At 45.7% G+C, this 27,992-nt stretch overlaps 1 protein-coding gene across 3 annotated transcripts in view; it reads right to left on the bottom strand.

The window, feature by feature from the left end:
• CTNNA1 (catenin alpha 1) overlaps positions 1-26,159 on the bottom strand; it is a 119,707-nt gene extending 93,548 nt beyond the window's left edge. The window contains exons 1-6 of one of the 3 annotated variants that reach the window (XM_032702794.1): positions 26,027-26,159; positions 19,032-19,145; positions 9,943-10,049; positions 7,913-8,108; positions 1,087-1,253; positions 1-120 (exon numbers count right to left, since the gene is read on the bottom strand). In XM_032702794.1, coding sequence (XP_032558685.1) covers positions 1-120; positions 1,087-1,253; positions 7,913-8,108; positions 9,943-10,047 — 588 coding nt within the window. In that variant the 5' untranslated portion in view covers positions 10,048-10,049; positions 19,032-19,145; positions 26,027-26,159. The remainder of the gene's footprint in view (positions 121-1,086; positions 1,254-7,912; positions 8,109-9,942; positions 10,050-19,031; positions 19,146-26,026) is intronic. The other 2 variants (XM_032702793.1, XM_032702792.1) reach the window with 2 other exon arrangements.
• Between the last annotated feature and the right edge of the window lie 1,833 nt (positions 26,160-27,992).

Below are 27,992 nucleotides of genomic sequence, written 5' to 3'. Positions count from 1 at the left end.
CTGTTGTCTTTTGGCTGCCATTATGTTAAGCTTGTCCACTTCTGGTTTGAGAGCTTTGTATTGGATACCCAAGTCCTGCTCCGTGCCAGCATTTCTCAGTTTCAAGATACCATCTTCCACCTAAAAGAAAATACATTCGCGTATTTTTCCAAGCAATACAGTCCACAGGTCAGGAAGCAATTCAGAACGTATTTCCTGGCAGACAGAGAAAGCAATCGTCCTTTGCCCCTTGTTATTTTTTGGAGAGAGACACACTTCAAAGGCTAACAGCACACAAGGGTTAGCTACTACTTCATACTCACCAGCTACCAGAGAGCCAAGTACACACACCTGAAAGAGCATGAAGGAGCCCAGGGCCCTGGCAGAGCTGCAGCAGCAGCTATTGAAGGGCACACAGAAAACCCTCAAAGCCCATGAGCAAAGGCAGGCCCAGTATCCAACCTCATTTCATTTCAAACTCTGCACATACCACCCACCACCCTCTTGCTCAAGGGAAGAAAAGCCTTACTCAAATATTCCACTCTCATTTTACTTGGTCTGCCAAAGCACTCATCCCAAGTTACATGAAAGCCAAATGATTTCGGTAAGATGAAAGGGCCAACTATCACCTACAGCCACAGAGCCTCAGTTTCTATACTAAAAGTTCAAAACAAAGTGCAACTCAAAGTCAACAGCTACTGACAATGAGTGTAAAAACAAGTGACAGGCGTCCACTACACACATTGTGCTGGGAGGAAAAACCCAAAAACCCTCCCTGCTCCAGAAGCGAGGCACTGCCAGCACACACCCCCCGCAGGGTCAGCACGTGTGTGACACAGACACCTGGCAGGGCACACCTGGCAGGGCACACCTGGCAGGGCACACCTGGCAGGGCACACCTGGCAGGGCACACCTGGCAGGGCACACCTGGCAGGGCACACCTGGCAGGGCACACCTGGCAGGGCACACCTGGCAGGGCACACCTGGCAGGGCACACCTGGCAGGGCACACCTGGCAGGGCACACCTGGCAGGGCACACCTGGCAGGGCACACCTGGCAGGGCACACCTGGCAGGGCACACCTGGCAGGGCCGAGAACCACTCTTACCACTTTGAGCTGGACGAGCAGCTTGTAGACGTCTGCCATGTCGGCCAGGATGAGCAGGCGGGTGACGGCGGAGAGCAGGGCCCGCGCCGCGCGCACCATGTTCCCGCGCTTCACCGACGAGCAGGGGTCGTCCGCAAACTCCCCCGAGGCACTCTTCATCAGGTCACCTGCACGGGGGGACAGGGGTGGCTTTAACACCACACAGCACTTCCCAAGGGGCTGCCAGGATTCTGGCAGAGGGGCTTGGCAGGGAGGAAAGGTTGGGAAATGGCACTTCAGTCCTTATTTCCATTTGTAGATGTTTTAACATGCCAGAATCCTCTGGAGAGGCAAATTCAGCATGCCTTCGTGGGGCTGCAATTATTTCACAAGCTACAATGCTTTCAAAGCTTGAGCAAAAGGAGTTAAGCAGAAAGCAGCAGAAAGCACTGTAAACATACAGCGAGCTGCCACAGCTCCTGGGACTGTAAACAACTCGGAGCGATGACCTGGCTGGATATGCCCTGGTTTGAATTCAAAGCCAGGCACTGCTTCATAAAATGCTTCAGCATTTCATAGCCTGTGGGTCTGCATCTGGTGCAGGAGGAAAGAATTTGGGTTTCAGATGGTAACAATGCCATTGGTTAACTATGAAAAGCAAAGGCCACTTTACCCAGTTAGAGCAATTCCTCCAGAAGGCATTTGGAAAGCATAAAAGTAACGTCTGCATATAGTCAGAGGAGTAAATTTTGGATTTCTCCCCTGCTTTTTCGAGCAGCTTCCAGTACCACAGTTCCTACACAGCAGGAAGTTTTGGAATCCAATTATTATTCTTGGATCTCTTTGCATCTCAGAAACTGCTGGGAGAACAGTTAGGACTTGGTACAGAAAACTTAGGTCCTCAAGGTCAGAGATGTGCAGGCAGCAGCAGATGACCAGAAAAGAGATGAACTGTTATAACTGCTGTGCCAGAGGCTTCCCCAACCTGTATGAAAAAGTGTCCACATGGCCAAATGCCAAAACAAAAATAGCCTGTCTCAGATGAGAAGAAAAAAACCTCCAACAGTGCTTGACAAGTGACAGCTGACAGCAAGTCCCGTGGAGCCCACTCCCAAACAGGGCTGGGCAAGGTCCACACCGAAATCTCTAGATGATGCAGTCCTGGGATGCTTCTGTTTATTTTAACAACTTATTTTTAACTACTCAAAAATACCAACAGCTGGAGAGTCTGGGGGTTAACCATCCCCACAGAGAGTTTCTAGCACCCAGGCACTCCACACCTTCATAGCTAAATTCAGCCCCAGCACAGCTGCCAGCCTGTCCAAGCAACCACATCAAGATACTCAATTTTGTTCAAATGTTCCCTCCTATGTAACACCCTTCCATCATCTTAAATAATACAACCAAGAGTGGCACATAACATTTTAAGATAAAAAAATACGCTACTTCAGTACTGTGAGAGAGGAAAAAAAAAAAAAAAAAAAGATCTTCTGTCCAAGCACAGGCCAGCTCTGAATATCAACCCAAAGCTACCCCTTACCCAACTTTGGGGAACATGACTTTTTACTTTAACAGGGGATAAGAAACCCAGATTTCCAGATGGATGAAAGAATGTATCATCAATGCTGAAAACTGCAACCAGTTGGGAGATTACAAAACCCCTACATAGCTGACATGAACCTTTCCTTATTCCTTCTAGAAAAGACTAATAATAAAATAAATGTCACCACTGCAAGTATGAAATCTATTAACAATCTCGGGATTTAAGGATATCTATTTACAAGAACATGATGTAATGGGACAAGAGGGAATGGCTTCACTCTGACAGAGTGGGTTTGGATTGGACATTGGGAAGAAATTGTTCCCTGTGAGGGTGGGGAGGCCCTGGCACAGGTTGCCCAGAGAAGCTGTGGCTGCCCCTGGATCCCTGGAAGTGTCCAAGGCCAGGTTGGACAGGGCTTGGAGCAACCTGGGAGAGTGGAAGGTGTCCCTGCCCATGGCAGGGGGTGGCACTGGATGGGCTTTAAGGTGTCTTCCAATCCAGGCCATTCTATGATATGCCAGAACCAAAAATTGACTAAAAATATTTCCCCCTTTATTTACTTACATGTAAAATTCCCACATTTTCAACTCCTAAAATAATGTTGTTTTCATTTATTTTCTATTTAAAAAAAAAATTTAGAGAGGTGGTCACTTGCTTCATTTGAATCTCAGAAATTGCTAACGACCAAAATTATCCTCTACCCATCTCTTAAATTGCAACCTTTCAAGCCAGTCCTGAAATAAAATGCTATTCCTTTTTATTTTAACAGGAGACTTTAAAAGATTTAGTGAGTTTCAAACAGCTTGTCAGGGTGTCAAAAGATAACCAGCTTCCCAGAATTAAAGGAAGATTATATTTAAAGTTGTTGCATATATATATATATATATATTTCTGCCAATTAAAGAAAGCTAGCTTTCAGACTTTTTATAAAGGAAAAGCAACATGGGGTAGTTATTTCAGCTGGATTCAAATGGTAACAGGGCACTCTGCCCTGGCCTAAATATGCAGTTACTGCACTCTGTGTGTGCATTAGCAGTTCAAAGGGGATCCAGCATAATCTTCCCATTTTCAAATTTGAACCAGAGGTAACACAAACTGGGGAGCAGATAAAGAAGAGTTAAAAGTAACACATGCTGAAGAGTCCAACTATGAGACTCAGATTATAAAGCTGGTACAAATTCTTACATGAGTAATCTGCTTTTCCAATATAACCTTGCATTTTCACTAGGTATTAGAAGGGAAAGAAAATGAAACAGTTGAGAAAAGAGGGGGCAACAGTAACTGCCCTATGATTTTGTCAAAAAAGCACCAAGAACTCAATTAAATCTAATGGAACAAAGCCCATTTCAGAAATAGTAAGATTTTAGTCCGTCAAAGGAAAATTACCATTTTCTAGCTGCCTTCCCCCCATGCCCAAGGGTCTGACAGCACTTTCAGACAGCACTATTAATGCTCCTTGCAGTGGTACACGATGACCATGACAGAGTTGCTCCCACCAACACTGATGGGAGGGGAGGGCAGAGGGGACAGGAAGGCAGCAGGACCAGGACACACAGGCACTGACTGATGCTCTTCTTCCAAGCTGGAAACTCGTGCCCACACATCACCTCGTACCCTTCAGCACCTTCCAGCCCAAAGCCTGTCCCCAGGCTGCTTTGCCAGCAGCACTGCAAACAGCACAAGTGCCACCAGGTCATTCCCCCACGTGCCCAGAGCACCCCCCCAGTTCCCCAGAGGTTGCCATTCCCCGCTAAACCAAGGTAAACAGGAAATCAGAGTTTCAAGTCTCTACTATTGTGGATACTGAAGTCCCATCTCACCACTAATGCCACCTTCAACACCCTGCCACAACAGCCTGCCTTGGCTTTCTGCTATAAAGGACAAGGCCCCACATCACCTTTTGCCACATCAACACTGGAGTTGATACCTATGGCAATAAAAACTTCTGTTAGTTCCTTAATCTTGTCTTCAATTAAATCTATATGCTGCCTACAACATTCCTACTGTTTTCCAAGAGCCATCTCTGAGTTCCTTTAGGTTATGGCTTTTCAAAGACCCCAAGTCCTTGGCTGAAGGATTACTTCTAATCCAAGTGCACACTCCTAAAGCATTGTTCTTAGAGGGAAACAACTGAACTCACTGCACCTTTCCAAGAAATTGAGCTAACTGGTCACAACAGAATTTTCAAGTTGAGTTTTTCAACAATAATTCAGTATTTGTGTTCCACAACTGACCTCCTTCTGCTCCTTGAAAGTCCTTAAGCCACGCACCCTGCATGAAGTACAGTTGAAAACCTGTTTTCCCCTTTCATAATTAGTCTCACTGTTCAGTTTTAAAAAATCCTTCACTTCGGAACACAAGGCAGAAAGAGACCACCCTGAATCAGTCAGCTCATTCCCCTGCATTTGCAACCTGAAACATGATCAAAGCCCACAGGATTCACAAGACCATTCATCCATTCTCTTACCTCAAGCTCCACACACAGGCTTAAGTTTTTTAATTTTAAGCTTTAATTTTTGGTCTGTTATGTTATGTTGCCAGAGCACAGCTAATTCCCCATGCTCACATGCAGATACACAGAGACAGTGAACTATGGTCATCAGTACTCCAGGAAATCTGGAATAGTCTCAGCCTGACCCAAAAGAAATGTCATACTTGATCCCAGTTTGGAACCTGTCTCAGTACCAAGCACCTGGGTGAGGTGCTGAACAGAGCAGCACTAGCTGAACAGAGCTGAACACTCCAAGACTTCATGGTTCACGAGAAGGTAGAACCCCACAGAGAGCTCACAGTGGAGGCTGGGTAAGACCTCTCTGCCCCCTCTGTTACCCAGCAAACCCTCAATGGCAGAAATGACTGTAACAAACACTGCAAGGATGCTGAAATCCGAGGCATCCACATCAAATGTTTTCCCAGTCCAACTCCAGCAGGATCTATTCTGAAAAACACTTTGATTCTTTGCCTCCACTATTCTGTTCAAAATCTTAAAAAGTTCCACTGCTTTATAAAACACCAGAAGTCCAAATCTTTAAAGGGCCAGGAATTTTACTGTAGATTTCATTAATTTTTTTAATATTTAAAGCAAGTTGTAATTTATCCTTCTATTGTAAAAAACAGGAAGACTTTGAAGATCCACTTACATTGATTTAGTATGTAGCCATGCTATTATTCATTCCAAATAGCTCTTTTCACTTCTTTTTTACCCCCAGCAAATGGGATTTTATGAACAAGCATGCTCACTAAAATCATGTACTCTCTCAATCTTCTTCTCGCTAGGCTAAAAAAAATTTTTTTAATTTTCTCTGATGAGACAAGTTATCTATTGTCCTAATCATCTTCATAATCCCTGTCTACACTCATTCATCTTTTTTTATTATGGTAACTAAACCTCCCCCTACTCTAAATAGAGGCATTATTAATTCTATTTTCCTGTCCCCTGCTGAAGATAAATTGTGCTCTATATCTGTAATCCCACTGCTGCTCTCAGACACAGCTCCTGATCACCCTGCTGCTGACCACAACACCCAGACCCTCCTCTCCACTCCTGCCCCCGTTGCAAAAGGCAGATAAAGGCACAAACACAAAGAAGACTTGCTAAGCACACAGACAGGTTTTGTATCACACTTCCCTTGTTTCTCCAGTTCATTAATTCCAACTGGTCTACCACAATACTGGGAGTGCTTCATAAGTGCATGGAATGTATATAAACACGTATGTTGGGAGGTTGCACCTCCCAGCTGTTATTAGCACTGCTGAGAACTGCAATCCTCCCAGGCACTGCTGGCAATAACCCTTCCCTCTGCTGTCTCTCAGTTTTTACCTCTTGCTTCTAATTTCCTCAAAGTCTGGTTTGATTTTCATTTCCTCACCAAAAGCTGCTCTGCTAAACCTGGTCGAACACCGGCACCGTGACAGGGCACAGCTCTGATCCCTGTTCCTCACAAATGATGGGGGCACCACTTGTATCCAGGGGACTGCCTCAAGTCTGAGCACACACTCAGCCCCAGGAAACAGGCACAGCCACACTCTCTGTGCACCAGACCCCAAGCAAGCTGTAAACAGCAAAAAGGGAGGAGGAAGTGAAGCGACATTAAGGTGGGAAGTTCTTTCACTCCCACTGCTCTCAGTCGTGCGCTCCACCTCCTGTGTCAGAGGCCAGCGGAGCAGGGAGGCTTTGGCACCAAGCCCACATGTAGTCTCAAAACCAAGGAGAGGCCAAGAAACAAGCAAAAGGGCCATCCAGGTTTTTCTATCAGTCTCTCCTTCCTACCAGCTTCTCACTGCAATACACAACTACAGATCCAGCTCAGGGAACTTCTCAGTGCCCAGGGCTGAGCACAGCTCCCTTGCTCACCGATATCACAGAGTCACTTGGAGGCACTCCCAGAGGAGCTCTGACTCAACTCTGAGCTGCAAGCACCAGGAATTAAAGCTTTGAGTCAAAGGGGTCTCTTTCCCTGCTTGTTGTTGTTAAATTAAGCCAACTCAATTAGCCTCTTATTTTGCAGCCTTCTTACCTTGATCTTTCTTTGGTCTGTCAGCCAGGATCATCCAGAACTTATAACCATTTCTAACTAATATTTCACCACACTACAACTTCAGCTACAAACAAGTAATTAATGCTAATGAGCTTTCCCTTTTTTGCAGGAGCAGTCGTCACCATTAATACCAGTTGACTGGGTTTCACTGAAGCATAGAAAAGACTCATGACTGGAAGAATGATAAATGATTTATGAGCAACAATATTTACTAGTGCATATTTTAGAGTAAGTCAGCTCCACAGGCTTTTCTTGGAAGTCTTCTCCAAGAAAGTAAAAAAGAAAACTATAAAAGTCAACACTAGATGTGGGGGAGGAAGCCTGGAATATTTAACCAAGGTCTTCACATTCTGTTTGTTGCTGTTTACATTTTGCATATTCAAGATACACATCTCTGTCAAGTCAACACTTGGCTCTTCCTCCTACAATGCTGGTCTGTATGCATTGAAATATTGAAGAAGTTATTGACATTTGAGATGTAGTTCCATAAAATTTGGGGTGGGTGGGTTTACTTTTAAGCCTAAACTGAGTTTTTAAATGTTCTTCAAAGAATCAGCCCTTCTGCTTCTCCTCTTAATCTCTACTTGGGACATCCAACTTCCAGATCTATCCAGTTCATATTACTGCTCAAGGATGCCAGGCAGGCAAGCTGAGAATCCACACAAGTGGAGAGGGGTAGAGTCAGAAACAAAGCAAAGGGAAATAACAGCAAAAGGAACTTACTCTGAAGAGCCACAGTTTGCCAAGCCAGACACACAGTTCTTACCTTGCTTGCGAACATCTTCCACCGCCGCCACCAGCTCCTCCTTGAGGAACTGGCTCTCTTTTGCAATTTTGTCTCCTTTCTCCAGGAAATTCTCTGTTGCTTGTTCAACTGAAGCAGCCAAAACATGGGCCTTTTTAGAACGTCCTCGCTTTTTGTTAGAGGGGCCCTTGTTGCTAGTGTTAACCAGTGTTGTTACCTAAAGGCACAGGTGGAAGGGGAAAAAAAAACAAAACAAGAAATAAATGAGGTGTTTATCAATTTGACAGTAATGCCACATGTATTTTTTTCTAGACAGTGCATTGACAATACCTGCATATTGCCAGCTCTAACAGTTAACCCAGCAAGTGTTTTCCATATCTGTTTAAACATGACCATGCTTCTTGATTCTTTAGATGAGCATTATAATTGCAGCTAAACAGTTTAAAGTTTTTTCTTATCAGCAGCAGACTCGAAAAGTTGATTTCAGAATGGAGATCTATTTGTATATTTGATAAACTGCAATCTCAGTAACAGGTCAGCGCTCTTTGGCACCACATAAAGGAAACCAAGGTGGGGATAATTAGTCTGGGATAACTCTCCAGTCATAAGAGACCTCAAACAAGGTTGAAATCTGGATCTATAGAAATCTAGAAACAGTGTCTTTTCAGTCCAAAACAGTACTACAGACAACGGGCTGAATGCAGAGCAAAGGACCCCCTAAGAGCTCATCAATTCCTTAACAGAACCCAAACTGAACTCTCACAATCCTCCTGCAATCAACAAATATCTCCAATTATATGTTTTAGATTGAAACCCTCCTGGGACCAGGGCCATCACCAGCAGCCAGGTACTCTTAGTTCAGGACCAGGATCCATCCCCTTCTGTCAAACACAGACATGTCACAAAATCCACACACACTTCTCTATTTGCCTTTTTTTTTCTCCTCCTCTCCTTTTTGGAAAGCCTAGGAAAATGCACACAAAGCTACTTCAATGGGATGTTAAATAACACTAAAAAAATTACTACTCTGGAAAGCCCCAAGACTTCTGACATAAAGGTCCTCAGAGCTGAATCCATCTTCTCAGTAGGCTGATTCAGAGAGGGAAAGCCATCAGCTGGGAATATCGTGTTGGTTAATGGGGAGTATTTGTACTGGGTAGTCTCAGTTCATCATGTCCTACAAATAAAGAAGCTGTAACACAACAATTTGCTCCATTTCCCTCTCTGTATTTTGCCAGTCACATCATTCAGAAAATTTGGGATTGCCAGTACAGCCTGTTTTCCCTAAAGAATAAGTTCAGACACTGAACTTGGACAGAAAGGTCCTATGAACTAGTTTGCTCAGTTAAGTTTGCCAAATTAAGACAACTTCTCTTAAGGAAAGACTCCATCAGTAACTTCAGCTAAAAAGCTTTACAGCAGAACTGCCCACCTGAGGATCCAGGGGAACAGCAGTTTGATGACTAAAGGGATATTAATACTGGAAATAAAACATGATCGTTCCAGTCTGTGCTTAGCAGGAATTATGTCTAGTTTGTACTGTCATTTTAGACATCTCATATTCCAGGAAAACAATGTTAGAAGAGATGAGTGAACTGTCTCCAGTGTACCTACTCTTCCAAACCTCCTGGAAAGCCTCTTCCACGAATCTTCAAAATGCCCAGTGCCACAGCTCACATTTACAAGTCTTATTTCACCCTTCTGTACTCTTCAGTGCACTTCACAGAGACATGCACACCATGGAGAAAGCAGCTCTTATTCACAAAGCCAGGACAAACCGTAGGCATGGAACACTAGTTACTAACAGGCAGTTCTGCACTTCTAATTGAAATACTGTGTCTTATCCAGTGCTCAAGTAGCACAGTCCTACCACACCCTTGCCCAGTAACTCTTACAATAAGACTGAACAAAGAAACTACTTGTAAATGTCTGTCCATCTTTAATTTTTCAGTATTTTTACTCTTGGAATTTAGGTTTTGCAAGTTACCTAACTGAAATAATCCATCAAAATATCTTTATGAAGGTTTATTTTGCCCCCTTTTTTTTCCCACCTGTGTAACAAGAGGCTCAAGTAGCCTCTCAACCGCCAGTGTTCTTATCTCCAGGCTTTTGGGGTCCCATTTGAAGTTCACATTGGCTGCAGTGACAGCAGTCATTTCTAGAAGAAAAGAGTTGCATGAATACAATTTTTTTATTGTTAATGCTGTTGGAACGTATCTTTGAATTAAATGGAGATTATTAAACACAAAACATCCATTTAGTGCAAGCAAAGGTTATGCCATCTCCAGAAACAGTTTGGGTTCGACTGATAGTAACGTAAAAAATTGCTTGTTATGACAATATACAGATATTAGCTGGACATTTTGGTTAGAAAATAAAGCCAAAACCAAATAAAGCCACACAAAAACCTATTGAGAAGCCACACTATTTTATCAGAGCCATGACAAGATGGGCAATGTCTGGGCTACTCATCAGGAGCCAGGTTCAACTCAACCCACCCAACCTCCCCCTTTGCCCAATTCACCCTTTGGGAGTACAAAGGTAAAGCAGTGAATATAAGCCTTACAAAGCCAGAAAATCCAGCTGGTTCATACTTAACAGCTTACATATCTATTACACTTCCCCATAACATTTACATAGGAGAGAAAAGCAGATTTGCATGAAGAGATCTGCTCAAAGCTGTCACAGAGCCGTTCCTTCCCATTACAGTTTTATATCAACATCCCAATGGAACAGCAAACATGATTATGGAAAAAGTTGAGTGAAACTACTAAAATAGCTTTGCTGTTGAAACCAGTAGTCTAAAAAAGATAAAACTAAAAATAATGAACTACAACGGATCACTGGATTAACAGCGTGATGCTGTACAGCACAACAAAAGAATAAATTGAACCATAACTGCAGTAAAAAATGGATTTAAAGTATTTACAGATCCATAAAACCAATTCATATCACTTCAGATAGAATAGATTGTACCTCTTCCTGTTTTGCACTGCCCTCAAAATTCACCGTAAGACTAAATCCACATTTTTAACTTTTTATTTTTCAAAAAGTCAGGAAGAGAAATACATTCCCCAAGTCCCTTCCACCCCTTTTCCTAAATACCTACTGTTGAAGTCATTTTAAAGCTTATTAGCCGATATTTTAAAATCTTTCTCTGGACAGGGCATTGCCTGCACAGCATCTCAGCAGTCACGTTGCTCTGACAGCACCAGATGTCCCCAAAGCTGCCAGACGAGCACAACGTGCCATTATTTTTAAGAAGCAGGAGGCAAGGCACTAATTTTGGTAACCAACCATGTTTACAACACGTACCAATAACCAACTGCTCTATCCCAGCACAGTCAGTCAGCAGTGCAGGAGAGGCACAGGGGGGCTGCTGCTGCCCCAGGGCAGGGTAAAGGTGCAGGCACTCGGGGGGCTCAGCACCCTCCCTGGCAGGCTGAGCCCCAGCCAGCACACAGCTCCTCACACCACGGGCACCACACAGGCACCGAGGACTCACACCACCACTGCCAGCACGGCTCTGCCCTGGCAAGCTGCCACCCTGAGGAGCAGCTTCACCAGGGCCCAGGCAGGAACATTCACCCAGTGCACTCAGCTTTCCACCCTGCCCGTGCTCCAGGTGCCCACACTGCTGGCAGAAAGAAAACTTCAAAAGCTGAAAGCTTAAAAAAGAGAGAGACTGGGAAGAGCTGGCACCTTTCTGATGGCTTTAACTGAAAAAGCTCAGGGGTGCAGGTGAGGGCTCCCAGTTCCCACAGTACATTCCAGGCTGCAGCTCCAGAGCCCCAGGGAGTTGACTGCAGGAATGTGAATGGTGGCCACTTCCTGGTCTGGCCTGGCCTGGCCTCTGACAGTGACCACTAAGCCCTTCAAACTCACTAATTAACCTTCTCTCCTGATCACCCTCTTTTCATTTCACAAATCCATAGGTTCATTCCACAGTCCAGACACTGGCACAGGGCACACTGTGAAGTGCCCTTCACCCCCAGGTAACATCCCATTCTCCACAAGGAATTTCACTGGTTTATTCCCTTCCAATTAGACCAGCATGAATGTTTCCTACATAAGCAGACAAGAAAATATACACTGAAAGCCTTATGGTTTCTGAGAAACACACCCAGGGCTCTGGGAAGCCCAGCAGGTTTCTAGGTAAAGGCTGTTTCTATACAGTTAATGATGTTATGCCTCTCACAGAAACAAAGTGCAGGACAAGGTAACCAATACATTAATTGTATTAGTAGAATAATACAGGCAATTCATCTGAAAATATGTTAGTATAACAGTTCATGAATTGGCCAGAAGTAATGGTCTATAAAACCACTTAGTAGCAATGTTATTGAAATTTATTTAAAAAGCATAGCTTGATACCAAAGACTGCTTGGCAGCAATGGCTTGGATATCATTTGTGCATTGCAATAAATAGGCTTATTCAATTAAATACTTGTGGAGAATACAGGAACAGGCTATAGGTTACCTACGCATGGGTGAGGTAGGTTTAGGGGATAAAAGGACAAATGCCAGGGCTGTGATCTCGCCATGAGGATGCTCCAGTGCTCTGAAAACTTGCCTTTTCCCTGTGACTGCTGGAGCTCTCCCCTCATTGCATTCCAATGTGGTAACAGCAAACCCTGTCAGAGGATATTGTAGCAGAGTGCTCCATCTTTGGCTCCTGGAGAGCCACCATAACCCCCACAAGGACCACAGTCACTGTAACATCTACCGGGAGAGGATGTCCCCTGGAAGAGGGACTCAGGCAGGCCAGTGGGCACCCCCGCTGGCAAAGCAACAGGTTGTGCACGGCCAGCCCTGCCACACACAGGACGCACAGCAGCACACGCGCTCGGAGCAGGAATTTCAAGGACAAGGCAGAAGAGCGAGTGACGCTGAATCTCAGTGCAGGAACGTAGAGAACACCACCAGTGCACAAGGAGTTGTGGTCGCCCAGCCTGTGGTTTCATAAGCGGTAGAAAAGCTGCTTAAAGACCAACGTTCATCCTCCCACACCCCTCCAGGAACTCATTCCCGTTCACACATCACACCCCCTCCGTCCTGGCACAGCTTTCCCCACGTCTGAGCGATTAACCAGATGGGGAAGAACTGATTTGGCTAAAGGGAAAGAAATCCATTTTTGCAGGGTGGGCTGAGATCCCCATCTGGCCCACTGTGCCACACAGACACTGCTGTGAGCCCAACCAGCGATGGAGATGTCACCTGGCACTATTGGCAAAGCCTCCAAAGTGGGAACACAGGGCAAAGCTGATGTCACACCAAATTGAACCAGGTGCCACTGAAAAGTGAACATCAATCAGAGCTCCTGCAGGGAGCAGGAATGTCCTCCCCACACACCTAATGCTCAGACATGTAAAGCCCCAACCTTAAACCATGCTCACCATCCAGCACATTAACTGCAAACCTCTGGGTTATTACATTGGTCACAGTGGTGGTTCAACAGTAATGCAACATCTTACTGGGGTTTAGTGCACTTGCAAGGACATGAGGACGGGGAAGAGCAGTCGTTTAAAGAAGCCACTCTTGGAGCTACTGCTCCAGCCAATGAGCAGCTCTGGGAGCAGAGCCATCCCTGGACAACTTGCCCTGCTTTCTACAAACACTCAAGGCCTCAACAGCTAAAGATTAGGAACAGGTCTCCATTCTGCTTCAAGCAACCACTACTGCCATTCTACTGCTCCTTTTCCAAACAGACACCCCCACTGGCACACACCTGTGAGCCACTGCACGCTCAGAGTAAGATGGGCACTATAAAAATTCCCTTTCCACTCCTGAAGGAGGAGGTGAGACTGCAGCAGAACCAAAAGGAGTTCTGGTTCTGAAGTGCCCCCAGGGCAGTTCCCAGCCCTGTTCACAGAAGTGAGGGCACACCCCTGAGCAGAGGGATGGCTGAACTGCTGGGGCTGCACTTTGTACCCCACTACAGGAGCTGGCCTGCCAGGAACACACCAAGATATGCACACAGTGCTCCTTCCAAAAGCCACAACTAAAGGTCGGAGTGTTTTCAAAAACTGGTAATTCAAGGCTTTAAGAATAACTTCAGATACCTATTTCCACGATACTGGTATGCAAATGATTTCTAGACTTTGGCAAGCAGAGGAATGCAGCTCTGCAGCTTCTTTGCAGAAGTGTTCTGAAGGCACCCAAGGCTTTCCAAAAAGCCCACGAAGGAGCACAATTCCAACAGTGAGCTCTGCACCCCAACAAATCACAGACAGGCCTAGTGCTCGTGGTCTTGTTTTTCCAGGTTGCACTCCCACACACACCTGAAGGCAGCACTGGCTGTACCTCAGGCACTTCTGAGCAAGTATGTTCCACCTGCCCTGCACCAAGTGACCCTGCAGGAACCCATCCCTGGACAGAGCAAATCTCTTTGGGTTATGCACCAAAAAATATAACTGCTCATCTCCTGTGCATCAGTCTCACCACCTTGTGCTACCTGAAGGGTCTTTAACAGGCTATCTGCTGTCAGGCTTCATGTTTTAACTCTCCTGACAGGTTGCTTTCTAAAAGCTTTTAACTGCACTCATTGGTACCTCCTGGTTTTTCTCAGGGAAGCCAGTATTCAAGGAACAGCCTGAATGGCACAGCAGGAGCTAACCTGGGCCAGGCACAACAGACCACATGCTGAATTCCAGCATTATGCTATCCACAATGCCCAACAAAAGAACATGGGACAAGAACATTTTATACCTGGGGGGAGCATTCTCCATTTGGAGGACATCCTCCTAGTCCCCATCCTGTGCAGCTGATGGGCCCAGATACAGTAATAGGTATTTGACTGCCTTATTTTGCAGCTTTTTTATTTGTCATATCTCTTTAAGTAGTCACAGTCATTTTGAATGATAATCTGGTTTTCTACCATGCTGCCAGACTGCCTTTCTGTACCACATAATGAGAAAATCCCTTATTCTATCACCCAAGTCATGATGATGGAACATGGTGGGATTCACAACACTGACCCAGCTTCATCTTCCAGAGAGAAAATGAACCAGCTTCCCTGTTCCCAAGGTTTGTCATCCAAATACCCAACCCACCTGATAACCAGCAGGGATCCTTTACCCCTGCTGAAGGCAGCAGACAAGAGACAAAGATCTTCAGCAAGTGGGTATCTAACACATACCATTAAGGCACAGTTCTGATTCTGCACAGTTCTGATTTCCAAAAGGTTAAGGCACACTTCATACTAAATCCAGCTCACACACTGGGGTTTCGTCATGCCCCACTGACAGTTCAAAATTGTTTTTCATATAACTAGGAGTATCCAGAAAATAAAAAGTTTCATTCTTTCCCTTCACAGTCTCCAAATTGATTTGTCTGACATATTCCACAAATAAAGCAACACTCCCCTTGGCAGCCAAATGGCTGCTAGTCAAGGATGTTTGGTATATGTGATGCTCTTCAAAGAGGATTTAACCAGGTTTTATTTAAGCTGGTTTTATTTAACATCAAATATGCACAACTAAAAACAGGGAGTCATCCTCTTCTAACAATGCCTTCAACCTTAAATTTCATCTGCTCAGCTACCAAATCTTCTCCCCCACCCTAAATGCCATGCAGGTATCACCTCCCTAGAAATCCTTACTGTTAGAATTTCACACTCAGAAATATTAACACTAACTCAGATGTTGCATGTTGTGGCAAAGCTTTTATTTATATTTACGGGGCAAGTTTGAGTTGAACCTGTCTCACAAGACTCAGATCTTGGTGGTAAAAGTGAGATGTATTGGCTGTGTCTATTATTAAACTCAGGAGTGCCTTCAAATTCTCAAGTCTGAGTAGATACATCGGTCATGTCCCAACTTGGTGTTGAGGTAAGACCATCTCCATCCAATCCCAAATTCCTGGTTTTCACTGAATATAATGATTTTACTAAACTTTCAAGCATGGCATCTATATGAAATATGGAAAAATATATGGGAAATCACTGAAGAGAACAAACTTCTGTAGAAACCAATGACTATGTTCTTTTATTATCAAAGCATTTTCTGCCACTTAAGTATATTCAACTTTGCTACACCTTTTTTATCACAAACTACAGTAACCAACTAAGAGAAAACACAATGTTTGAGCTCAGAAAAGCCTGTTTCTCACCAGTGCCATTCTAGTTCCAGCTCTCATAATCTGTTCCTCATATGTTTTTCTCTGCTGTTCTTGTGGAGAAGGCCCACAGAGAAGCATCTGAAACAGTTCATCAGACAGCCTTAGAGAACCAGTGAGAAACGAACGCTTCTCCCCTTCTCAGCTGGTTTAGCAAATCTTTAGACCTTGCTACTGAGTAAAGAGATGTAACCCAATCCAGCATCCCCACAAAAATCCATGGCATTTAGAACTCTTTCCTCTCCCACATGGGTGTTATCTCCTGCCCACTGCCTTTCCAGCAGAGCCACAGAGCCCCTCACCTTCCCCTTCTGGCAGCACAGCCACCCCACCCCACCCCACGCCCCATCACACAGGAGTAGGGATGGGGCACATCACCAGACTGAGATGCAACACAACCCTCAAAGCACTGTGTGCCATCTCCCAGCAGCTTCCAAACTGTCACAGTGCTGGGGATCTTGAGCGACTCATTTGTCATCAAAATCAGGAACACACTCTGCAACAACAGGTTTTCACGCCTCCATTTCAGTCTAGCTGTCATTGAGGGGATGACGGCACACTCTGCAGTGTTCCTGGGACCACAACAGTGATTTCACAACCACAAATATGATGTTTTCTTAGCCAGTGCTAACAGTAGCCTCTTGCCTTCAGCTATGTAAGAGTTAAGCTCTGATCATTTCCTTTTTGCCAGCATTGTTTTGTCTCAAAGGAGCTAGAAAGGAGGTGCATGGCAAACCACATCACAGCAGGCACCAGCAATTAGTGACTTATTTATGTCACACTAAGGTTCCAGTTCATGGACGACATCCTAAAAGAATGCAGGAACCAAACTCAGGCTTATATCCATGTAACTGTCCAGAGGGATATCCCAGGATGTCCCAACAAGCGTCCAATTCATTTCTGTTTCCAGATTCCAAAGCACATGCAGCATTCCAATTCCATAAGACTGACAGAGTATCAAGACTGCTTGAGAAGACACACGTGCTTTTTCTAAGAAAGAAGATCTCCTATATAACCAAGATTAATTTTAATATTCTAGCTACAAAACTTCGTATTTGGGAAAAAGAAAAGATGTGTCATGAGCAGCAAGCTACTGCTATTAACAATAAACCACTCGCTGTGCCTTCACAATGTTTGTGCCATTTTTTGCTGAAGATCTGTGCTATTACCTCCCTGAAAGCAAGCTTCCAAAATCAGAACGAGTAACCACTGGATTTGTAAGTGCTGTATTTTAGCTGTTCTGTGGGTCAGGTCATGGTTCTGGCCGTGCAGAAGGGTAACACAGCTGCATTTTAAGCAAACAGCAACATCTGTCACGAACTTACCCCTGCAGCAACAGCAACTTCCAGCTCCCAAAGCCAGCCCTCACACAGCCACATCTCTCACATTTGAGCTGTAGGCTCAAACTATAGGTTCACACATTCAAACACAATGAGGGGACTCAGCCTGTAGAGAGGATGTTAGAGCCCAGGCAGGGCTGGACCCCTTGAATTCAACTACTCAGAGCCCTCAGTGTCTCTTCCCACTCCTGAGGTGGAAAACTGTGTGAAGCTTCCCTAAAATCATTGAGAAAGAATGGAAGAACAGCTTACTGGCACCCTCTGAACCACAGCACACGTTTCAGACCCTAGGGATACACAGTCAGTGCAGATATAATAACTAGGTTGTGGCTACAGAGCACAGCTCTTCAAACCCCAAACTATGCCAGCACAGGTTCCAATTACCAACCTCACATTTGCAATGACTCCAAGAAGGGGTAACCTTTTAACACATTAATTTTTGCCACAAATATTCCTTAAATAAGAAAAAGGTTGTTATAAATTAGTCTACTTTATCAATTGGCACAAGAATTTGCCAGTGCAGCAAAACTGATTCTTGCTTAGCTTGCAAAAACCCACTGATGGTTGGCAATAAAGGGAAAAGAAAACCTGGGAATATTTGTTCTGATCTTCTTTAGCACTCAACTTGCAATAAAAAGTGCTGTTTATGCTAAAGAATCAGAAATAACCAGAATCTGACCCCACTCAAACTGCACTTTCATTCCTAAATTGATATGTTGTTATGCAATACCCTTCAGTGCTTTTAGCTGACCGCATCTTGGAAATCTAGACCTTCATTAGCAATTTAAAACAGTCAGAAGTACACAAATACTGACATGCATGTTTTGAAAAAAATGAGACTCCCTATAATTAGAGGTTTGATGAGACAATCTGCTTAAACATGGAGCAAATGAACAGTCTTGTATTAACAGAGACTAAATACCATACTCTTTCTCACTTGCATGCTCAGCATAGCAGCAACTAAAGGCTACATACAAAAACTCGTGATGTTTTAAGAACAGAAAAGTTTTCTCCATTTGCAAAAGCTACTAGAGCACAGGAGTGTGAAGACTCTTCAAAGTAAAACGTTTTCTAAATTTCCTAGGAAAAGTTCTTTAAGAGTCCTTTCTTGGTCCTTCACTTTGATTCAGGAACACTCCGTCAGTCTTAGATAAAAATTACAAAGCAATAATCTAAAAAAAAAAAAATAAAATATGACAAACCCCACAGGTGACAAGGCCGAGAATTTCCCTTTATGTTCAGGGTAACCCTCAGCACCACCTCTCAGCTCCAAACAATGAGTTACTTTCACAGGAAGAACTGCAGCATCCCCACACACCCCCAGACAACTCTCAGCTTGCAGGGGTAAGAAGGGGAGGGATTCACAAAAACAAACCCCAGGAAGAAGGAGTGAACACAGTGAACATGACTGGAATGCACAAGTGTGGTCTGGATGAGTTAAGCATCTTTAAATGACTGCAGCTATCCGGGAGAGTAGGTAAGGCAGGAGGCTCTAACACACCAGCTCCTCTCCCCACAGAGTGCCAGCCAGGCTGCAGAGCACAGCGAGCACTGACTGGTGAGAACTCTGCAGCTTCTCCAGAAGAGCAAAGCAGGTACTAATGAAAACACAGTTGTGCCATGAATTTTTGGATGCTTCTCAGAGTTACCTGTGCAACCATAACCACCTCCTGTCAAGTACAAACCTGCTAAGGGTGCACCGTGGTGCAGGAGAGTCAGAGTTAACAATGATCTGCCTGGACAGGAATCCTTTGGAGTCACTGCCTTCTCATATGGATGGCCAATTAAAGCAGCTTCTGCTAAAAAAAGAAAAGAATATCACTGTCCCACCCACATTCCACAAAAGCAACAGGAAGGAACCAGAAGGTTTGGGAGGAAGGAGTCACTGCTTGAATGGTCTTGCAGGAAAAAGAGATTTTAAGGTAGTAATACAGCTATTTACTAAGTGGAAACCAACTTACATCTGATTACAGACACATTTTTCTCTCTCCACCCCTTCTCTCACCCTCAGGAACAGGAAACATGACAAAGCTACAGAACAAAACCAGATGAGCCAAGAAATCCTGTTCCATTGGCTTTCCACCAGCACTTTGCCTCTAGTTCTGCTGAACGCTGCATCTTTTACTGACAACCACTGACTTCTCCCTAGGCCCACAATAATATTCTGTTAATCAAATAATTATATTCAAATTGTGTTAACCAATTTTGTAAACTAAGTAAACCAACTTAGAACACCTGATGCTAAAGTACTGATGCATAAAAACCAGAAATTAACTTTTTTCCTTGAGGTTATAAGCTTTGAACCCTGCACAACGCATCTGCATTATTCTGTTTTGCTACAAATAAACCTTTCAGCTTTTTTTTTCCTACTCTTACTGTATTTTATGTCATTATTTTTTCTTCTAAACTCCAGCTAGAAGAGGGGGAAAAAAACCACTCACACAATCATACTGCACTCCTCTCTGTACCCATACAAAATAAGAGAGCTGTGATTGAGGACTCCACTGGCAGTAGAAGTGCCACAGAGTAACAAACACAGGCTGTCCAAAAAGCCTCACCCACATCTCTGCTTTCAGGATGCACTGTTTAATGTTACTTAGGAAATGTGTTTCCAACAGCAGTGGTTTGTAATTAAATACATCTTCCAAACACTGGAAATGGCAGTAACTACAAAGCCAATACTTTGTACCGAAATTTAAACCACTCCAGAGCCCCTCAGAGCCGAACCAGATTCTTGCTTTTCACTTGCTCAAAAAATATTTTGCATCTTTCATTTTACTTATAGTTTGTATGAAGTCATCGGACTCACAAGGCTTCTAAAGTCAAAGTCATTGAACTGAATACAGTGACAGAGCTGGTCTGCACCTGCAGCCAGGACGGGCAGTGCCCGTGGCCACGTGGGCTCCTGCCAGCCCTGGGCACATCTGTGGAACAGAGTTCAGCCTGGGCTCCAACTCCTGCCTCAGGAAGCTCCTGCATTGCTGGAGCTTGGCAGAGAACCTCAGGGAAGCAATGCTACTTGTCTGCCCTTCTCGGGTTTTACTGCTTGTTTGACTGCTTGCCTGTTGGTTTCCCTTTTAGGGATGGCTTTATACACTGCCACCACCCAAGAAAAAGGTGGGGGAGGATATGGGGAAGGGAAGATAAATGATTGTGGGATTCAGTAAAGTGGTAGGGGTCAATAGTTATGACCAGAGAACAAGAGCATGACACCAGACACCATCCAAGAGCATCCATCACTCCCCAAAGGCATCAAAGGAGCCAGAGGATACCACTCAACAGAGCGACAAGAGAACGGAAACAACCCGCAGAGCTCCCACCTTACTTGATGACAGCTGGGCCAAGGCCAGGTGAAGGGCTTGTAATTCAGGGCTTCAGACAAGGGCTAGACTAAAAAAGAGTTGATGGGACCAGGATAACCAAAACATCATGACATGGGTAAAGACGGGACAAAAGGCTGAATGGACCTCTCAGCCTATGGCAATGAGAGCACATCAAAACCCCTGGACACCACTTACAGTTCATTGTTCAACTTCTCCTTCTTTAAATGAATAAATAATTTAAGTTTCAGGTTGTTTAGACTCCAAAACACCTGGACATCAGGTACTGGTTGGAATGAACTGTATGGTAAATTGTAAGTGAAGTTTATACCAGATGTGTCACATGCATACATGTCCACAGCCCATCATGAATTATCCAAGACCATGAGCAACTCTCCAACATCGAGCAATGACACTCATTAGGTCTCTAAGTCACACTAAAAGAAATTAGTATTACAAGTATATATTACAAGTATATATTACAAGGACATACTTGCAAGAAAGAGGGTAAAGAACAGGCAGCTTGTACATCTTGATTAGTTGTGCTCACACCCACTTTCACCTTCTTGCTTCTGAGCATACCACGGTTCTGTCCTCTGCTGTTCAACAGCACTGGGTCTGAATTCAATATTCTAGTCAATTAAAAACAACATTTACCCACCTATGGCTTCAGCTGAAGATCTCAAGAGCACTTTGTGGAGATGAATACTGCCCTGCTCGGTGTTACACAGGTTAAACACCATTTTATAGGCACACAGCTCAGCCCTGTTTACATGAAAAATTAAACTGACCTTTGTGGCAGTGTAAAGCTACATTGCTAGTGCAGCCCTTGTGCAGCCCATTTATTTAAGTGGATCTTCTGGGCTGAGGTTGTATCATCCAGAAAAAGACATGGGAAGAATAATCTCCCTCTTAGAGCCTTAGATATGCATAGATATCACCTCTACAAGTGCCCAGGATAAAGCAGTGAATGAAAACTCTGAGCCCCTGGGGGAGTGGGAAAGGTAGTGGAAGAGGGAGCACAAACCACCACACGTGATCCTGGGAGCATTAGCTCTTCTTGACTTCAGTGAAAAGTAGTAAATTTAGTATTTACCTAAATGACCTCTTGACCTTCTGCTGAACAACAGCAATGCCAGAACTGTCTGATCTACACTTCTCCTTCCCTTCCGTCAATTAACCTCCAGATAAAACAGTAATTTTTTTCTTCTCCTGATCCTCAGTAGCTCCACAAGCTCATTAGTTTCAGTCCAGAACAGGGTGCACTAATGGGTTCACAGCCTCTTCTACCCTAATTTACATGAACATCTCATTTGCTCCCCAACATCAGCTCCACACATAAATCCATCAGCATATACAGCCATCTGAGGAACCATTCCATAACAGGGCACAGATAGCTGAGAAACTGGGTGTTGTTTAGGGAAAAAAAAGCACACCATGAGCTGAAGTTTTGTCTCATATTATCCTCAGTGCAAACTTACCTGCCACACTGCTGCCAGCTTCCTGGCTGCTCTGCTCTCAACCCCCTCACTGCCTCGGAAACAGTACAGGAGTTTCATTCTCTCTTGGACTGTAACCTGTATCAACACTCCTCCCTCTTTGTGTCGTTCCACATACTAAAACAGATCTGTTGGGAATTGCCTGGCATCCAGCTTGGTTTCATCATCACTGTTCCACTCTCTGCCTTGGTAATGGTTTTCCCTTTAGCTACACCTGGCCTCATGTTTGCTTTTTCCATCCATAGAATCACAGAATGGCTTCAGTTGGAAGGGACCTTAAAATCCACCTCATTCCAAAACCCTGCCATGGGCAGGGACACCTTCCACTAGACCACGTTGCTCCAAGCCCTGTCCAACCTGGCCTGGACACTTCCAGGGATCCAGGGGCAGCCACAGTTTCTCTGGGCAACCTGTGCCAGGGCCTCCCCACCCTCATAAGGAACAATTTCTTCCCAATATCCCATCTATCCCTGCCCTCTGGCAGTTTGAAGCCATTCCCTCAACCTGCTGGTCACGCTTTCAGATGCAGCCCAGGACATGGAGAGAGGTGCCTGAACTTAAAGCCTTCCAGAAGAGGCTCTCAGGAGTCTCAATGATTAATCAAGTAGCTGTCTTGTAAATTAGAAATCTTGTAACAGAAGGGCACGTCAATAGACTGGGAGTGAACTTCCCTTGGCAAACTGCATTGGTTTAGATGTGTGTATTTAATAATTTCTATCACTTCACAAAGCACAGGGAAAAAAAGGTTACTCCAGAGATATTTATAAACACATATCAAAGGACTAGCAGATGTTTCCATAGTACATCTGGGATTAACAAACAAAACTGTGTAATCATATTGAGAGAAAAGGTAGCTGGCTCTTTAAATCCATCAGTCATGAGGAATTATGAATCATATCTAAGTAACAGATTTGCCAACAGAAGAGTCTGGCCTAACCCTCTGCACACCAGAAATCGGAGTTACACCCATTCTCGCCCTAACTGGCAGATAAGGAGCCTCAATTTTTCCAGGAGAATGATCCCAATTCGAGTTGCAGTGACTGCATTCCTCCTGCAACTCCTTCACCTCAGTAAATCCATCTGCACCCAGTTCTGCTTTGTGGCACAGCAGGTCACCCTCAGTGCTTGTCTCTTCAGAGGAACTCATCCAGTGAGGGTGCTGGCATGCAATTTTGTGGTAGGCTCTATTTTAAGTCTCATTCACTGGTTTAAAATAGTATGGAGTTAAAAGTAGTAATTATCAAACATCTGCACTTTCTCTAAAGCTGCAACACTGTTTAACCAACGCATGAGCTATAAACTCACTGAATGGAGCTATTCCAGATTAGCTATAAAACTAAATTAGGGTGAATTCCCAGAGCAGTAAAGGATCCAATTCCTCAAGATTATATGCATTACAGTTCTATAGCACAAGAATTGGAGTGTTGTCCAGTTAAGGCACAATAATAGGAAGTCTTGTCCCTGGAAGTGTCCAAGGCCAGGTTGGACAGGGTTTGGAGCAACCTGGGCTAGTGGAAGGTGTCCCTGCCCATGGCAGGGGATGGAATGAGATGGACTTTAAGGTCCCCTCCAACCCAAACCAGTCTGTGATACGTGATCATGTTGAATGACCATTTCATATTGCACTGTCCTAATAAAACAGTACTTAGTCCTCTTTTAATCATCACGTTCCCTTTAGCGTCCAGCAAAGACAAAAACCTCAGAAACACAGCAAGTCCTTGAACAGAAACAACATGGCCACATAGGTCCTCGCTGCAGACCAGCCCCACTGTCCACCTGTGATGAGCAGGTTGCTTTGGCCACTAAATATTTCTGTTCACTGCATAAGAAAGATCATTTAGAAATCAAATAGTAACAGCAGACATAATTTTAAGGCAGGGCTGAAGTCCCACTAAAATGTATTTTCAATTCATAAACATTCCTGCTAATGTGGATTCCTTTGCATGATCAGTTTCTCGATCTTACAGCTGCAAAAGGAAGATATTCATGCTCCTGAAAAAACACAAATTACTTTTCTATTACATCTCTCAGTTAACTTTATCAGACCAACAGAAGCCCTGTGAAGAAGCTGCACATTAATGTCTGCCTTTATACACGTCAGCACAGAAGTGCTGATGTTTCACAAAGCTTGAAAATTTATTGTGAGGTAAGTATTTACATTTGTATTTTAAACCATCGGTTTGAACACAGGATTTCTAATCTCTGCCCGCTGTGCTCCCCCCTGCCACCTTGTGTAAACTTTTAATCTCCAATGCAGAGGCCTATTATTAGAGCTGACTGAAAAAAACCCCTACAGAATGAAGGTACCTTGTTTGTCATGGAAAAGGTTAGGGCAAAGCCTTTCCAAAAACAAAGCCTTATTAATAAACCTTTTGTCTGTTTCTGCTGAGAAAAGTCAAAGAAACATTTCCTTGATATTTTAAAAGCTGTTTCTCTGTAAATAAAAAACAGTGACTCAACACCAAAATATGTCCTTTTAAACAAAAAGTTTCGATTCAGCAGGGAGAAATAAGTAAACACTTAACACGGCCTTAGAGCCCCGAGACAGACCGAAAACTGCACGTCCTGTAAAGCGAGCTGGGCTTTCACCTCCATTTACACACAAGCCTGCCCCCAAACCAACCTGGGAACGGAAAAAAACAACGCCCCAGCCTTTAGCCGGTTTGAAAGCACTGGAAGCCCGGTGTAGCCTCTCCCACCTCCCCAATCCCAGTGCGGGAAAAACGCAGGAAAGCAGTAACTCAAGCACCCAGAACACCTTCTGCACAACTCCCATCTCAAAAAACAAAAGACAAACAAGGGGCGGGGAGGGGGGCGCAAAGAGCTCCCCGAGCAGTTCAACACAGATAACCCAGCCACGCCCGGAGCCACAACTCCAAAGCCGGGCTGAGGACGCGGCCATGGAGGCTCGTGGGGAGCTGGGAGGGAGCGATCGATGGCCCTCGCCAGCAGACACCCGCCAGCTCCCGGCCAGGGCTGCTGGGCCAAGGGCAGGCAGGGAAATCTGCCTTGATCACACCCAATTTTTCGCTAAACGTAACTTGGGACGCACGTTTTCCTGCAAACTTTCAGCCTGGAAGATTTCACGTGTTTTGAATTGGCACTAGCAATGAGTTAAGGCCGGGTGCCCCTCACTGCCCAGGGACCCCACGGCAGCAGGCGCAGGGGTCACACATAACCCGGGAGCTCATACGCTCTTCCTACTTTTTGTCTGTGAAAAGTAGCACGAAACTTTCAGTCGGGGAAGGAGGAGCGCCCGCCCTACGGCACAGGAGCGGGTGGAGGTGGGTGTCAGGAAACGTGGCGGGGCCGAGCGAGGCGTGTTCCCGGCGCTCCTGTGCGGGAACAGCCGCACGGCCGGGAGGGAGGGAGAGCTCCCAGCTCGGCTGCGCCGCCCGGGGGAACCGGGGCCCGAGAGGCGAGGGGGGCTCCGGGGGCTCCGGCGGGCCCGGCCCGGCCCGCAGCCCGGGAGCGGCCGCGCGGGGAGGGGCCTCGGCCCCTCCGCCCCGAAACTTCCCCGGGAGCCGGACCGGCCGCCGCCTCCACCCGGGAAATGGCCCCCGGCGACCCCAAGCCCGGCGGGTCCCCCCCGGCCCCGGCCGGGCTCCCCCGGCCCCGCCCGGCGCGGCCTCCCCGCGCGGCCCAGCCCAGGCCCGGCTCAGCCCCACGGCCGGCGCGGCCCGCTCCGCTCCGCTCCTCTCCCCTCATTTCCCCTCCTTCTCCCGCTCCGCTCCCGCCTCCCCCCCGCGTCCCTTCCGCGGCGCAGCGGCCACAGGGCCCGGCCCACCCCGCCGCCCAAAAGTTTCCAAGTGCGAGAGCGGGGCGCGGAGGGGCCGCGCCGTGCGGCCCCGCGAACTTTACCGGGGCGCAGAAGGGTGGAGTGCGATGGGATGGGGTGGTCGCCGCCGCCCTGGCTCCGCTCCGGGCCCGTCCCCGGCCCCGCCGCTTTGTCCCGTCCCGCGAGGAAATGGGCTCTTCCGGCGCCTCCCCGCCCCGGCCCGGCCGCTCTTCCCGGCACCGCCCGCCGCGCCGCCCCCGCGCCCTCCGGCACCGCCCGCCCGCAGGTGAGGGCGGCGGGGCAGGGGGGGGGCAGGCGGGGTGCTCCTCATCCCCGTGCGGGACCCCCTCACCCCTGAGCAGGAGCCCTCAGGAACCCCCTCACCCCTGGGCAGGAGCCCTCAAAAACGCCCTCATCCCCCTGCGGGACCCCTGAGGAGCCCCCCGGGCCGGAGCCTTCCCTCACTCCTCAGGCCGAGGCACAGCCTCCCCTCACACCCTCCACCAGACTCGCCACCCCCCCCCCCCCCAGCCCAGACTCTCAGGCCGCCACTTTTGAGGCAAAATCAACAAATTTGCGATCAAAACCTGGCTTTGTCCTCCTGAGGAGGTGCGGGGCACCAAAGGTCCCAGATGCTGTGATTTGAAAGAGATGGAGAAAAAGTTATAGCTGGATTCCTCTTGTGTTTCTGAATTGTTTTGTTTTGGAAACCTGAAACCTTTGTGAGGAGCTGCTGCTTTTAGGAAAAGCCTTGTCTTCATGCAAATGTCTCTAATAATAAGATTGCAGGTGAGAGGAAACCCCAGGGATGCAAGTGGGGCTAGCAGAGCTCCTCTCAGAAGAGGGGGAGGTTTTGGGAACCTGACCTTGGCTCGCAGAAGCAGGTCAGCAGCGGGAGAAACTTGTCTTTTTATGCCCTAATTTGTTTCAAAGTTTTCTTTGAAAAGTCTCAGTGAGCCTCTTGTGAGAGAGCGATTGTTTTTACCCTACAACAAATTACTCTGGGACTTTCTGTGGTGTGTTTTGAGATGATGTTTGATACAAATCTCTCTACAGAACTCACACTTATACTGGATTGTAAAGACAACTGAATAAATTTAACACATTTCATGACTCATTTGCCAGCACTCCCGAGATACCTGAAACTACTCACTCCATCCTTTGTTATTAAGCAAAAAATAGGGAGACTGAGTAACCTACCAGGAAGGTTCATTCAAGGTCCCACATTCATTCGAGGCACTAATTGAGCCTCGGGGGCTGGCCCCAGGTCAGTGGCACAGCACAGGTGACCACACCGTGGGCAGGACCGGGACTTTCCTCCAGGTACTGGTTCAATGGGATTTGCAGGGCCATGTTTCCCACCTTTGCCATACTCCTGCAAGCCTTCCCTGCAGGAAGACAGACAGTGTCCTGCAGTGATTTAAATTGCATTTTTCCTTCCTGCAGGTTTAATCCGAGAAAGGGATCCAAGACTAGGAAATAAATATAGTACTGTTTTCTTTTAATCCAGAAAGAAAATAGGGATCAAGAGCCCAGCCTTGTCGGTGAGTGAAGTTATCGAAAGAAAGTGAAATCTGTAATTATGATACTGACCGAGATACATCTTATTAAAAAAATATAGGGTCTTCAGTGCCTTAACAAACAAACTCTCCTCTGGAAACACAGAGAAAACAGATTTTTTAAACTCTTTATATTTCCTGCTTGTACCAAACTATTAATATTTGGTGTCAATTGCACCAGGGATTCAAACTACTCATTTCTGATCTGTAGCATACTCTCAGTAAAATTGAGTTTACACTTCAATAGCTTGCTTTCTTTCATAACTCCTTTTAATATCATGTCTTGGCCTCCTGTGGTGGCTTCCACATTCGGCAGTTCTGTGTGCCTCACATCCTTTCAGGACAAAATGTCAGATTCAAAAAAAAAAAATAAAAAAAAAATCCCTTTTAAACCTACAGACTCAAAGGTAGAAGGCCTAGAGTTTGTGGAGAATCACACATTCTGTACTGCACTGAAAAGCGAAGGGAAAAGTAGGAGATCAGCTGGCAG

The sequence above is a fragment of the Chiroxiphia lanceolata genome, chromosome 15, assembly GCF_009829145.1.
Source record: "Chiroxiphia lanceolata isolate bChiLan1 chromosome 15, bChiLan1.pri, whole genome shotgun sequence".
NCBI classification, from domain to species: domain Eukaryota; kingdom Metazoa; phylum Chordata; class Aves; order Passeriformes; family Pipridae; genus Chiroxiphia; species Chiroxiphia lanceolata.
This window is presented reverse-complemented; position numbering and strand designations above follow the sequence as displayed.